General features: G+C 36.6%; 1 protein-coding gene across 1 annotated transcript in view; it reads right to left on the bottom strand.

Annotated features, from left to right (window-relative positions):
• ARIH1 (ariadne RBR E3 ubiquitin protein ligase 1) overlaps window positions 1–12,751 on the bottom strand; it is a 116,053-nt gene that overhangs the window by 26,086 nt on the left and 77,216 nt on the right. Inside the window, exons 5-6 of the mRNA XM_029950604.1 lie at window positions 9,922–10,014; window positions 9,377–9,432 (exon numbers count right to left, since the gene is read on the bottom strand). Of these exons, the coding sequence (XP_029806464.1) occupies window positions 9,377–9,432; window positions 9,922–10,014 (149 nt within the window). The remainder of the gene's footprint in view (window positions 1–9,376; window positions 9,433–9,921; window positions 10,015–12,751) is intronic.

Below are 12,751 nucleotides of genomic sequence, written 5' to 3'. Positions count from 1 at the left end.
CTCTCTGCCCCTTTTCTCTGCTTGTGCATGCTCTCCCACGCACTCTCTCAAATAAAAAAAATTTTTTAAATGTTTCCACAAAAAATGGGAATAACCAGAATGTCCAAGAACTGATAAAGAAACAAAACACAGAGTATCCATACAATGGAATAATGTTTAACCATAAAAAGGAACCAAGTACTAACACATTCTACAACATGGATGAACCTTGAAAACATTACGTTAAGTGCAAGAAGCTGTACACAAAAGATCATGTGCATTATGACATTTAAATGAAATCTCCAGAATAAGCAAATCTGTACAGACAGAAAACAGATACGTGATCATGAGGCTCTAAGGGAAGGAGGGAATGAAGGGTGACTATTTAATGAATATGGGAATTCTTTTAGGGGCGATAAAAATGTTCTGGAATTAGATAGTGATTATGGTTGCATGACATTATTAAAAGTATACTTTATTATTACTTAATGTTTATTTTTTAGAGAGAAAGAAAGAGAGAGAGTGTGTGTGTGGGTGAGAGAGAGAGAGCGAGAGCGAGAGAGAGCGAGAGAGAGAGAGCGAGCGAGCGAGCGAGCGAGCGAGCGAGCGAGCAGGGAAGGGGCAGAGAAAGAGGGAGACACAGAATCTGAAGCAGGCTCCAGACTCGAGCTGTCAGCAGAGACCCCAATGTGCTCACCAACCGCAAGATCATGACCTGAGCCGAAGTCTGACACTTAACCATCAGTCACCCAGGTGCCCATTTTTTGTTTACTAAATTGTATACTTTAAATAGTTAAAATGGTAAATATTATGTTATGTGACATTTACATCAATTTAAAAAAAAAGTGACCCCAAGTCAGACATCCTGATTTCCCATTTTTAATTTCCACTACCTATAATGCTTCTCTGATATGACAAACCCCAACATTTTTTTTTAAGTTTTTTAATGGGGGGGAGGGGTAGAGAGGGAGAGAGAGAATCCCAAGCAGGCTCTGATCTCATGAACTGTGAAATCACGAACTGAGCCAAAATCGAGAGTTAAGATGCTTAGCCAACTGAGCTACCCAGGCACCCCCAAATGATTTCTTATAACTAACCTGGCGTACCTAGTTAGAACAAAGGTCAGCCACAGCTACTAGGGCAAGATTATTAGGTCTCAGTTATTAGGTCATAGTTTATCTTTTGTTAGATAAGAATAAGAAAGTGATCTCTTCCCCTTGAGAAAGCATTCCTAAGAAGACAAGCATTATCCTGGCTATTAATAAGCTAGCTCTCTTGGCAAAGACATACTGCCATCACTCATGTTGGAAATAGTTATTCAACTCTCATGGTGGAAGGTAACTCTTCAATGAAGGTAAACCTAACAAGTTCTAACGATCACCTACTGTACGTTCTAAGCACAGTGTCAGATGAATTAAGAGTTTTGAGATAATTCTGTTTTTACAAAAGAGATAACTGGACAGCTATAATTTGAAACCAGGCGACTTTAAACACAAGGATTTTTTTTTTTTTTTTAGTATGCCAAGTAGCAAATCATGTCTTATGCTTATATAGCACCCTGAATAAATCAACAATATTATGCTTTAATTTAGGATGAGTGATAAAATATTTCTCTGTAAAATAGGGGTTTTCCCCTGACATACCAATTATAGACAAGTATAAAGAAGGAAATAAAAATCACCTGTAACTCTATCACTCAAGAGGAATAACCACTTGACACTTTTGTAATCTGGACATTTTACTTTTTTTTTTTGGTAAATGTGTAATATGTAACTTTAAACAGAGAACATACTACATATAATTTTATGTCCTTGCTTCGTCACTAACATTATTGTAGGCATTTTCCAATACATTAAAATAATCCACAAATCATTAAAAAAAAAAAAGAAGAAGTAAGGTACCCCTCCCACACACACCCAAACCTTTTTTAATGGCTATATTTCATTCCATCTTCCTCTACTGCTGTACATTTGGGTTGGAGAGTTATGATAATGTGATTAACATCTTTATAATAAATCTGTTCAATTTCTGGTTATCAAATATAAATGTAAGATTTACTATCATCTCTGACTCATCTCTTCCTCTTCTTCTCCAGTATCTGACTTTCCCTTTAAAATCCATTCAAAATCCAAATACTTCTCATTACTTCCTCTGCTACCATCCTGGATCAAACTGCCATCATCTCTCACCCAGACTGCTATAAGGATCTCCCAATTTCCCTGCTCCTACTTAGTCTCTTTTTCATGCCAGCAGTCAGAACAACCCTCTCTCACCACGTCACTCCTCTGCTGGGAATCCTCTCATGGCTCTATCTCAGAATAAAAGCCCAAGATCTTGTAATGATCTATAAAGCCCAACACAATCAGCTTCAAGCACCCTCCCCACACTCTTCTGTGCCTCCCTTCAATCTACTGAGCTTACATTTACAGTTCAAAACTATTTTCAGAAGTTTAAATAATAATCATCAATTTACTCCTATATACTTTGCTTTTGAACTACCAGAGCTTGATAAATTATTTCATTTTGCATTTCCATAAGACTAGGAAATTATTTCAGTATGAACTTGAGCTCTGAATCCTTAAGCATATATTTTTAAATAGACAGTATTCTATAGCTTTTGTACTAAATTTCCTACTTTAGAATACTAAAGTGCTTTTCTGTTTCACTGTAGAGTATAATGGAAGGCATTTAATTTATTCCACCACGAAACATACAACTCTAAAACCATGTTATCAAAGCATTCTCCATAATGTTTCTGTGGACTGTCTTAAAAATAGATAGAACGTTGGGGCAAAAATAGATTTAAGTAGCAATAATCATAAATGGGGGGGAAATGATGAATTAGATGCCATTAAAATGAAAACTTTGTTCACTGAAAATCATTGAGACAAAAGAGAAGCTACACATAAGGGAAAGTAGTTGTAATACATATATATCTAACAAGACTCTTATCAGAATACTTAAAGAATTCTTATAAAGCAACAAACAAAGTAACAAAGTTTTAGGTAACTTGAATGGGCATTTTATTACCAAAAAAAAAAGATATACAAGTGGCTAACGGAAAGGTGTCTGATATTATTACCCACAAGGCAATTTACAACTGAAAACCATAATGAGATATCCCTACATATACCACCAGAATGGATAAAATTTAAAAGACCAGTGATTACAAGTATGGACCAGGAGTAGAGTAGTCACAAATAACTAGAGAGAATATATATATGACCACTTTGAAAAACTACTTGGCAGTTATCTATTAAAGTTAAAACCTCACTCCTGAGTATATACTCAAAAGAATCAGTGCAAGTGCGCCTGGGTGGCTCAGTAGGTTGAGCATCCAACTCTGGCTACAAGATCTCACAATTTCGTGAGTTTGAGCCCCACATCGGACTCCATGCTGACAGCACAGAGCCTGCTTGGGGCTGTCTCCCTTTCTCTCTGCCCCTCCCCTGCTCACACTGTCTCTGTCTCTCTCAAAATTAACTGAATTAAAAAACAATCAGTGCATGTTCACCAAAAGACACATATAAAAATATTCTTTGTAACTTTATTTTTAGTGTTTTATTTATTTTTGAGAGAGAGAGAGCGAGCGAGTGCGAGCATGAGCAGGGGAGGGTCAGAGAGAGAGGGAGACACAGAATTAGAAGCAGCCTCCAGGCTCTGAGTTGTCAGCACGGATACTCACACTGGGCTTGAACACACAAGCCACGAGATCATGACCTGAGCTGAAGGTGGAATGCTTAACTGACTGAGCCACGCAGGCTTCCCTTGCGCTTCTTTTAAATGGGATCATGTAGCGTATTGTTCTTGTGAGAGTGTATCTGTTCCATTTAACATAATGTGAGATATGTCTTTGAGATATGTGCATGTATTAAACCTATCTGTGTATTTTTAGATTTGTTTGGGTTTTTTGTTGTTATTACTAAAGATAGTAATTTGATTCTTATGATGACAGACATTTGGAGTTTTTTGGTTTGTCTGCTTGGTTTTGACTATTGTGAAAAAGTTATTGGTTAAGCGTCTGACTTCGGCTCAGGTCATGATCTCGCGGTTCGTGGGTTTGAGCCTCAAGAGGCTCAAGAACAGGAAAAACTAACTGATGGTCACAGAAATTATAACAAGGAACAAGGATGAGACATATATTGTCTGGAAAGGAGCGCAAGAATGAACATTCTGGGTAGAAAGGTTCTCTATTTTGATTTGGGTAGTTAAGAAAACAAACATACTTAATTTAATGTACTTTACATACTTTAGTCAATATATTTTAGAATTTATTAAAGTAAAATAGAAAACAACATATAGCAAACTCGGGTCACTGTACTTAAGAATGAGGGTTTTTGCTCTGTAAAAGAGGAGATGCTTACTCTACTGAGATTAACACGTACTGAAGTGTAGTTTGTCTCTTGCCTCAGATGGTACGAACCGTATGACTTCACTAAAGGGTCTAGGCAGCTTCACAAGTGTATCTGTGACCTTCAAGATACTATTAGAATATAACAATTAACCATCTGACTTGGATGTTTGGATATTCTTCCCAGAAAAGGACTGACTTAGAGGATTACATTTACTTCTTTCTGGATCCATTTAACTACTTGGTTTTAAAGTAATATTTACATAGCTATATTGTAAAAGTACTGGCTTATTTTGTGAATAAACTTACTGGCAAGATATGAAAGAATCTGTCCCAGAAAAGGAAACTTAACTATAAAGATGGCAATTTAAAGTAATTATATCTAAAAGAAGTTAGGAGGTGAAAGTGCAGAGGCATCAATTTCCTCACCTTATGTAGTTAAGATCTACTGCTTACAGTTGATGGATTAGGAAATTTAAAAAAAAAGCACTTAAGTTGTATTATCTAATTTAAAACAATTCATTTCCCAAAAGAAAATTTTCTGCCCTTTTCAGACAGATGGAAAACTAGCCAATAGAGGTATGCATTATCTATACCATGATCCTAAGATTCATTTTTTAAATATCTTATGTATCAGTTAAAGGTTAAAGTAAAAGCATTTGGCATAATTTTGCTAGAAGTGTATAGCAATGAGTTCCTGTCACCACCTCTGCTTGTCTGTTTCTAATACCTCCGTATATGAAAATAAATCATAACATAACGGACTGCAGGGCCCCATCCCCAGAATTTCTGATTCAGTAAGTCTAGATCTGAGTCTGAGAATGTGCATTTTTAACAAGTTCCTAGGTGATGCTGATGCTGCTGGTTGGGGGATTACACTATGAGAACCACAGGGTTAGGGACAGAACGACAGACTGTGTGTAGACACTGAAATCACACTGATGACAGCAAACCTTGGGAGAAAGACAAAGAGTAAGTTGTGAATACTATGAATAATTAAGTGGGTACGACCAAGAAGTCAAGCAAATAAAAGCAGAAAGGACTACAAACACAGCTGGCTAACACAAGACTCAAGGTCCAGATAGATTTTAGACTGAAGTAGAGAACAAGCTGAAGACAACATCTGAAGCTGAGGGGGCAATGACATCACTTCCTTCCTATGAGGTGTACAGGAGGGAAAGCTAGCTTCAACTTGAGATTGCATCTTCAAGAAAGAATCCAGATTCAGGTTCAAGTTCCAAATGAGATGAATTAAAATTAAAATAAATTATTTTTTTAATCTAACAAATTAAAATTTTTAAAATGATAACACCATGACTGTGAAAGATTCTATTTCTTTCATACTAATAGAAAAATTATTAAGCATATTTGTTATTAAGATTAAACACTTAAACACATTCTCTCATTTAATTAAACTAATCTTAAATTCTAAAATATATTTTTAGGGCCTGTGTGGCTCAGTTGGTTAAGCGTCCAGCTTTGGCTCAGGTCATGAACTTGCGGTTTGTGGGTTCGAGCCCCGCATCGGGCTCAATGCTGACAGCTAGCTCAGAGCCTGGAGCCTCTTCGCATTCTGTATCTCCTTCTCTTTCTGACCCTCCCCAGCTCGAGCTGTCTCAGTCTCTCATAAATAAATAAATGTAAAAAAATTTTTTTAAATAAAAAATAAAATATATATTTGTAAAAAAGAAAGTGGGATTACATACCAATTTATACCACTGTATAAGGTGAAAAATAAAAATCCCTCTTCCTAATCCCCAATCCCCTAGCTAATATCACTATTAACATACTCTTATAAGTATTCCCCAAGTTTTCCTTTTTTTAAAAAAGTTTATATATTTTGAGACAGAGAGAGAGAGAGAGAGAGAGAGAGAGAGAGAGAGAGAGCGCGTGCGCACACATGCGTGTAGATGCACAGGAGAAGGACAAAGAGATAGGGAGACATAGAATCCCAAGCAGGCTTTATGCAGTCAGGAGCCCCATGAAGGGCTCAAATCCACCAATCACGAGATCACAACCTGAGCCAGCACCAAGAGCCGCACGCTTACCTGACTGAGCCACTCAGGCACCCCAGTATTCTCCAAGTTTTCTGTGCATGTACCAGGCTACAAATCTAAACAGCTCAAGAGACCCCAGAAGATAAACACAAACAGAATCCCAACTAGATATAACACTGCCGAATTCCCTTAAGCTAAAGACACAGCATATCTTAAAAGTAGCAAATGGAAAATGATATGATTAACAGCTGACTTATCAGAAACAACGGAGGTAAGAAGGCAGTAGAATGACATATTCAAAGTGATACTATTGCAAGAAAGGTCAAAGAGCAAATATATATTTGTAGAAACTGCCAAACTGCATTACAAAACGGTTGCAACAGTTTACATTCTCGACTGTAGTATTCTCTCCCTCACATTACTTATTACCAAATTATTTAATCCTGACCAATCCGAAATGTAAAAAGAAATCCACAGCTTTTTAAAATTGGAGTATCAAAATTTTTGATTTGATTTACATTTATGTAACTAGGCATGATGATAGCTACTATTTATTAGCATTAAAATTTCTTTCATTGTGAACTGTTTTCCATAGGATTGTCATCTTCTTGATTTGTAAGAGCCCTTGTGATATCAGCCACATTTGTTTTATGTGCTGAAAATATTTATAAAATATTGTTGAAGGAGGCTAGGGAGTGAATCTTTTTTTTTTGTTTAATGTTTTATTTATTTTTGATACAGAGAGAGACAGAGTATGAGAGGGGGAGGGTCAGAGAGAGAGGGAGACACAGAACTGGAAGCAGGCTCCAGGCTCTGAGCTAGAGATCAGCACAGAGCCTGACGTGGGGCTCGAACCCACGAACGTGAGATCTGACCTGAGCCGAAGCCAGAGGCTTAACCGACTGAGCCACCCAGGTGCCCCTAGGGAGTGAATCTTGAAGCTAAGTTGGGAAAGAGTTGGACAGGCCCAGCACCTACCTGCAAGTGCAAAGGCCCTGAGGTTGAACTGGCAGTGTCAGTTTTCACTGGAGAAAGGGGTGACATTGTGGGGGGTATTGAGCATAAGGCCAGGCGGGCTGACCTAGGACCCAGACCAGGCCAGTGCAGGCTGCTGTCCTACATCTAGAAGGATGAGGCACGATTCTCTGGGAAGGGGGAGCAACTTTGGGATTCACCAGGCATAGAGTTTCTGACAGAGTAATTCTAATGTCACCTGGGGCTGTACAATATATTTCTAAAAATGTAAATCTTATTATCAGAGTCTTAACAACCTTCTATGACAAAACTTATAAACTGTCAAGGTATTCTTTCCTCACCACCAACAATCTACTACTTTCTAGCCACAACAGAATACTTAATAGAGAAGTTCATGAACTATTTTTTTAAATACTGGTATTCTTTCTTTAACCACTATTACCCTTCACTCCCTCAATCCAAATTTCTATCCCATTTATATTATTCCTTAAGTTGTCTTAAACTCTTCAGGTGGAATAATTTGCTTCTAACTGTACTTTATACATGCCTTTATATATAAAACTTAAACTATGCATTTTATCACTATGAACCTCTTGGGCAAAGGAAATGCATCTTTAAAAAAATTTATTTTTAAGTTTATTTTGAGAGAGTGAGCAGGCAAGCAGGGGACAAGCAGAGAGAATCCCAAGCAGGCTCCATGCCCAGCATAGGAGCCTGATGCAGGGCTCAATCTCACGACCATGAGATCATGACCTGAGCCAAAACCAAGACTCAGACAGATGCTAACCAACAAAGCCACCCAGGTGATCTGGAAAGGAAATGTAACTTAATGCTCCCAGTAAATGTTTGTAGAATAGATAAAAAGGTATAGTGACCTATACTGATGAAATGTATTGATGAAAAAATACAAGGAATCAGGATGTATCAGGGGAGAAGATAAAGGCAACTGGAAGGATGGTGGTACCTCAAGATGATACATAACTGATTTTTGCTAGCTTAAAACAGGCGGAAAAAAAATCAATGAAAGATACAGTATTAACACAGAGCTGACAACAAACAACAGTAAATATGTTTTAGTAAACCAAAGTAAGGCGGAGGTTAATCAGGTAGAACAAGAGAGCTTTATAAACTGTGCTGGCTAAGTCAATTTAAGACTTTATTTGATAGATTAAGAAATTTGCTCATTAAAGTCCATGGCTGCTTTTACTTTTATTACCTTCAAATCCCAATGTTTAAACACAGACCTACCTTTCTGTATAGGCAATTATCCAGTACTAACTACACAATTGGTTTGCAGACAGTTCAGGCCCTCAATCTGTTTATCTTCCTAAAGTGAAGTCAATTAAGTAGCCTCAGGCTATGAAATAGCACTGACTCAGGATTTTACCCCAGGTTGAGCATTAAAAACTATGCTTGTTTCTTCAAGTTTATTTCTCCCTTCAAAAGAGAACCTTTCAGAAGAAGAGTTATCCAACGACCTCCAGATGCAGCGCCAAAATAAGACCACATTCTCCCTGGGTAGCTCCCAGTGAAGGACAGAGCCTCGAAGGGGCCCAGAGCCAGCCGTTTCTGCTTACTGGAGTGTTCGTTTATAGGCAATCTCTGTGGTGGAGTTCCCCACAGGGCTGCCAGAGACTCTCACAGCTGCCCCATAATCTGAGTCTCTTTCTACCAAATCCTTCTTCCTTCTTTTTTCTCTTTTAACAGGTGTCATACCTACATTAAAGTGTGGCTACTCTTCTTCCTCTTTAACCGGCATAAATACTACCTCACAACAAACCTCCTTTCCTTTTAACTCCATCTTGGCAGAGGACAACTGCCATATCTTATTTTCCAATTCCAAGGTTACTGAAATCCAGCTATCACATATTGCCTAATATTTTGCCATAGACTTACAAGAATAGTGTCTGGGCATTTACCCAAGTTAGAAATGAGCTTTTGTACTATAAAGGAATGTGGATTAGAAAGTTTCTTCAGACTAAAAATTTCACTTCCTTTGAGGTATGAGCAAAAACTAATTTGGTTTAACCAACTAACCAATATTCAACATGCAGTATCTATCAAAAATACTTACATAACTGTGTTGTCATCCACTAAGATATCACAACCATGAGCAGGACACGAAATAGTCTGAAAAAGATTGAAATTTAAACTATGTCTTCATCCAACAAATATTTACTGAATGCTTACCATCACCAGGCACTTCACTAGGCTGAGAATACCTTAACATTTACAGGATCTTAATTGTTCCCTTTCCATTAAAGGAAATGTATGTGTGTGTTGATCACCATAAGGTAACTAGAACTGCTGATCTGAATAATTAGTTTTTCAATATAAAACTTGAAAGGCACAAGAAAGAGACTTGACAAAACTGCTCAACAAGTTTAGCCTGATATATACACATATTAATGACACTGAGAAAACATACCTGGGCTGTATCTTTAAATGGACTGCCACATTATAAATAGAAAAAGAGCTTCAATTATCTTTTATCTTAATATACAAAGAAGTTCCTCATGCAATTCATTATCCAGAATGCTTTACCTATTTATATTTGTGCAAGGGTCTGAACACTGTAGAAAATTCAACAAAAAATGAAAATCAAATTGACATCTTTACCTGTCCCATGCCTTCCTCCATTATTTTGGTAGTTAAATATTCGCTCCAGCACTGCATACAAAACTTATGTCCACATTCAAGGCCAGTGAAATACTGCAACAAAAATAATACACAGACTTTTAAAAGACATTACCAGAAAAATCACTATACGTAGTGACTCAATAAGGTTCTATTAGGTCACATTTCTCATAGTGACTAAAATGTCCCATTTGACAAGACTAGATAGATGGGCTCCTAAAATAAACTTCTTGGTGGTAAAATCTAGACATGCAAATACATTTAATACAAAATACCTAATTAATGAGAAATGCATGTATAGTCGATAAATTTTAGGAAAGGCAGACAGTTTGTACTAAATATAAGAATACGCCATGTACCAACAAGCATGTGAACATGCTCAAAACCCTCAGTCGTCAGAGAACTGCAAATCAAAACCACAACGAGACACTACTTCACATACACCAAAACAGCTATATTCAAAAGGACATGTTAATAACAAGTGTTGGCAAGGAAGCAGAGATATCAGAGAACTTTCATACACTGCTGGTGGGAATATAAAATGGCACAGGAACTTTGGAAAACACAGTGGCAGTTTCTCAAACAATTAAACATAGACTTACTCATGACCCAGTAATTCCACCCCTTGGTATATAGCCAGAAGAACAGAAAACACAGCTCTATACAAAACTTGTATACAAATATTCATAGCAGCATTTTCCAGAGTAGTCCCAAAGTGAACACAACCTTAATGTCCAACAATTGCCCAATGGTACACAAAATGTGGAATCCATTTGAAATAATACTATCCAGGCATAAAAAGGACTGAAGTATTGACATATGCTATAATGCAGATGAAACTTGAAAACATTATGCTAAATGAAAGAAGCTAGGCACAAAAGACCACATATTGTTTGATGTGCTTGTATACAAAAGGTCCAGAATAGGCAAATTCATAGAGAGAGTAGATTAGTGGTTGCCAAGAGTTGGGTTGGGGGTGTGGGGGTAAGGGAAGTGACTGTAAAAGGATACGAAGTTTCTTTCTGGGGTGATGAAAATATTCTAAAGTTTAGTGTGATAGTGACTGTAAAACTCTGCAACTATACTAAAAAGCACTGTAAGTGAACTGTATTGTATGTGAATTATATCAAAACTGCTACTAAAAAATATCACACAAGTATAGGACTTCACAGAGTTGCATGGAATGTAGCTTACCAAGATCATCAAAATCTTATGAGAATCATAAAGATTTATTCAGATAGCTAAGAATAATAGTAACACTTTGGTCTAATCTTATAATACTTATATGACTTGAAATACTATTGATTTGAAAGATGGTTGTAAGAAGTACATTATATTCTATAATGGGATATTAAGCAAGTACTTTAAATAATAAAAGTGTCTTGAGCACAGTATTGTGAAAAGACAAATGGTCACGGTTTCAAGTGAAAATATGTTATAATATTTACTCTATATTATTTTTAAGTGAATAGATAATATAAGCTCATGGTTAAAAATTCTTTAACAGCATGAATTTATGTTGAAAATAAGTCTCTTTTATCTCTATCCGATTCCTCTACTTCTCTACCTAAAAGTAATCACTATTACCATTATGTTACATATTCTTTCAGAGATGTTCTAATGTACACAGGTACAAACAGAGTAAGAGTACCTCACTCTCTTCTGCATTTTGGTTTGTTCTTATGTAATAGGTTTCTTATGTGATTCTACATTAGTACACATGGGTCCACCTTTTTTGACATTCTGTATGAAGGTACCATAATTTACTTAAACAGTTCACCCTTTAAGGACATTTAGACCCTTTTTTTTTTTTTTGCTACTGTGCTACTGCATTGGCTGTGTGTGTGTATGTATGTATGTATATACATACACACACACATATACACATTATATAAACATATGTGTGTATACACACACACACATACACACACATCATTGTGATCATGCAAATGCACCTTAGGACAAATCTGTACAAGTAACACTATAAGTGGTACACATGGTTCGTTCAAAGAGGTTATAGCAATTTATACTGCTCAAGAGAACCTGGTTTTCCAACACCCATGTCAACATAGTATCAAACTCCTTGATCTCTGCCAATCTGACAGGTGAAAATGAAGTATTTTCATCAGTTTTGATTTTAATTTATTATGAGTGAAGTTTAAACATTTGAAAAAAGATTTATGGCTCTATATTTCTTATTCTGTGCACTTTCTTCACTTATTTTGCCCATTTTTCCATGGGGTTTCTTCCCCCCTTAATGATTTAGTGGCGATTTTCACCTACTTAGTGGAAAATATTTTTCAGTTTCAAATTTGAACCCTCCCATTTTGTTGCCGTGCAGAAGCTCTCTACTTATACGTAGCAAAGTGTTATTAGTTTTAAAACTTCTGGATTCTCAATCAACTAACTTTTTAATATAAAGAGTTAGGGAGAAATTTAAGATTCTACTTCAGATAGCAACCAAGTTGTTCCAAAGCCACTTACTGAACCCACCTTATTTGAAATGCCCCCTTCTATAATATACCAAATTCTCCTCACACATATTTGACTCTATCTGTTCTACTGTGCTGACTATTCTTGTATCAGGCAGGACTAGTTCCTTCCTGTCCCCATTAATCTAGTCCTTCCCCCCCCTAATATTTTACTATTATTCTATCTAGCCAAATACTCAAGTCATTTTTTAATCTCCTTTAGTATTTCCAGTTCATATAGATCTTTCACATTTCTTGCCAAGTTTAGTTCTAGCTCTTTTATTCTTTTTGTGGCTCACATAAGGGGTATTTTGAATTCTATTCCATTTTCTAATTATCTG

This window comes from Suricata suricatta, chromosome 9 (genome assembly GCF_006229205.1).
Source record: "Suricata suricatta isolate VVHF042 chromosome 9, meerkat_22Aug2017_6uvM2_HiC, whole genome shotgun sequence".
In the NCBI taxonomy this organism is placed as follows: Eukaryota; Metazoa; Chordata; class Mammalia; order Carnivora; family Herpestidae; genus Suricata; species Suricata suricatta.
The sequence above is the reverse complement of the archived record's forward strand: the minus strand, read 5'-3'. Positions and strand labels throughout refer to the sequence as shown.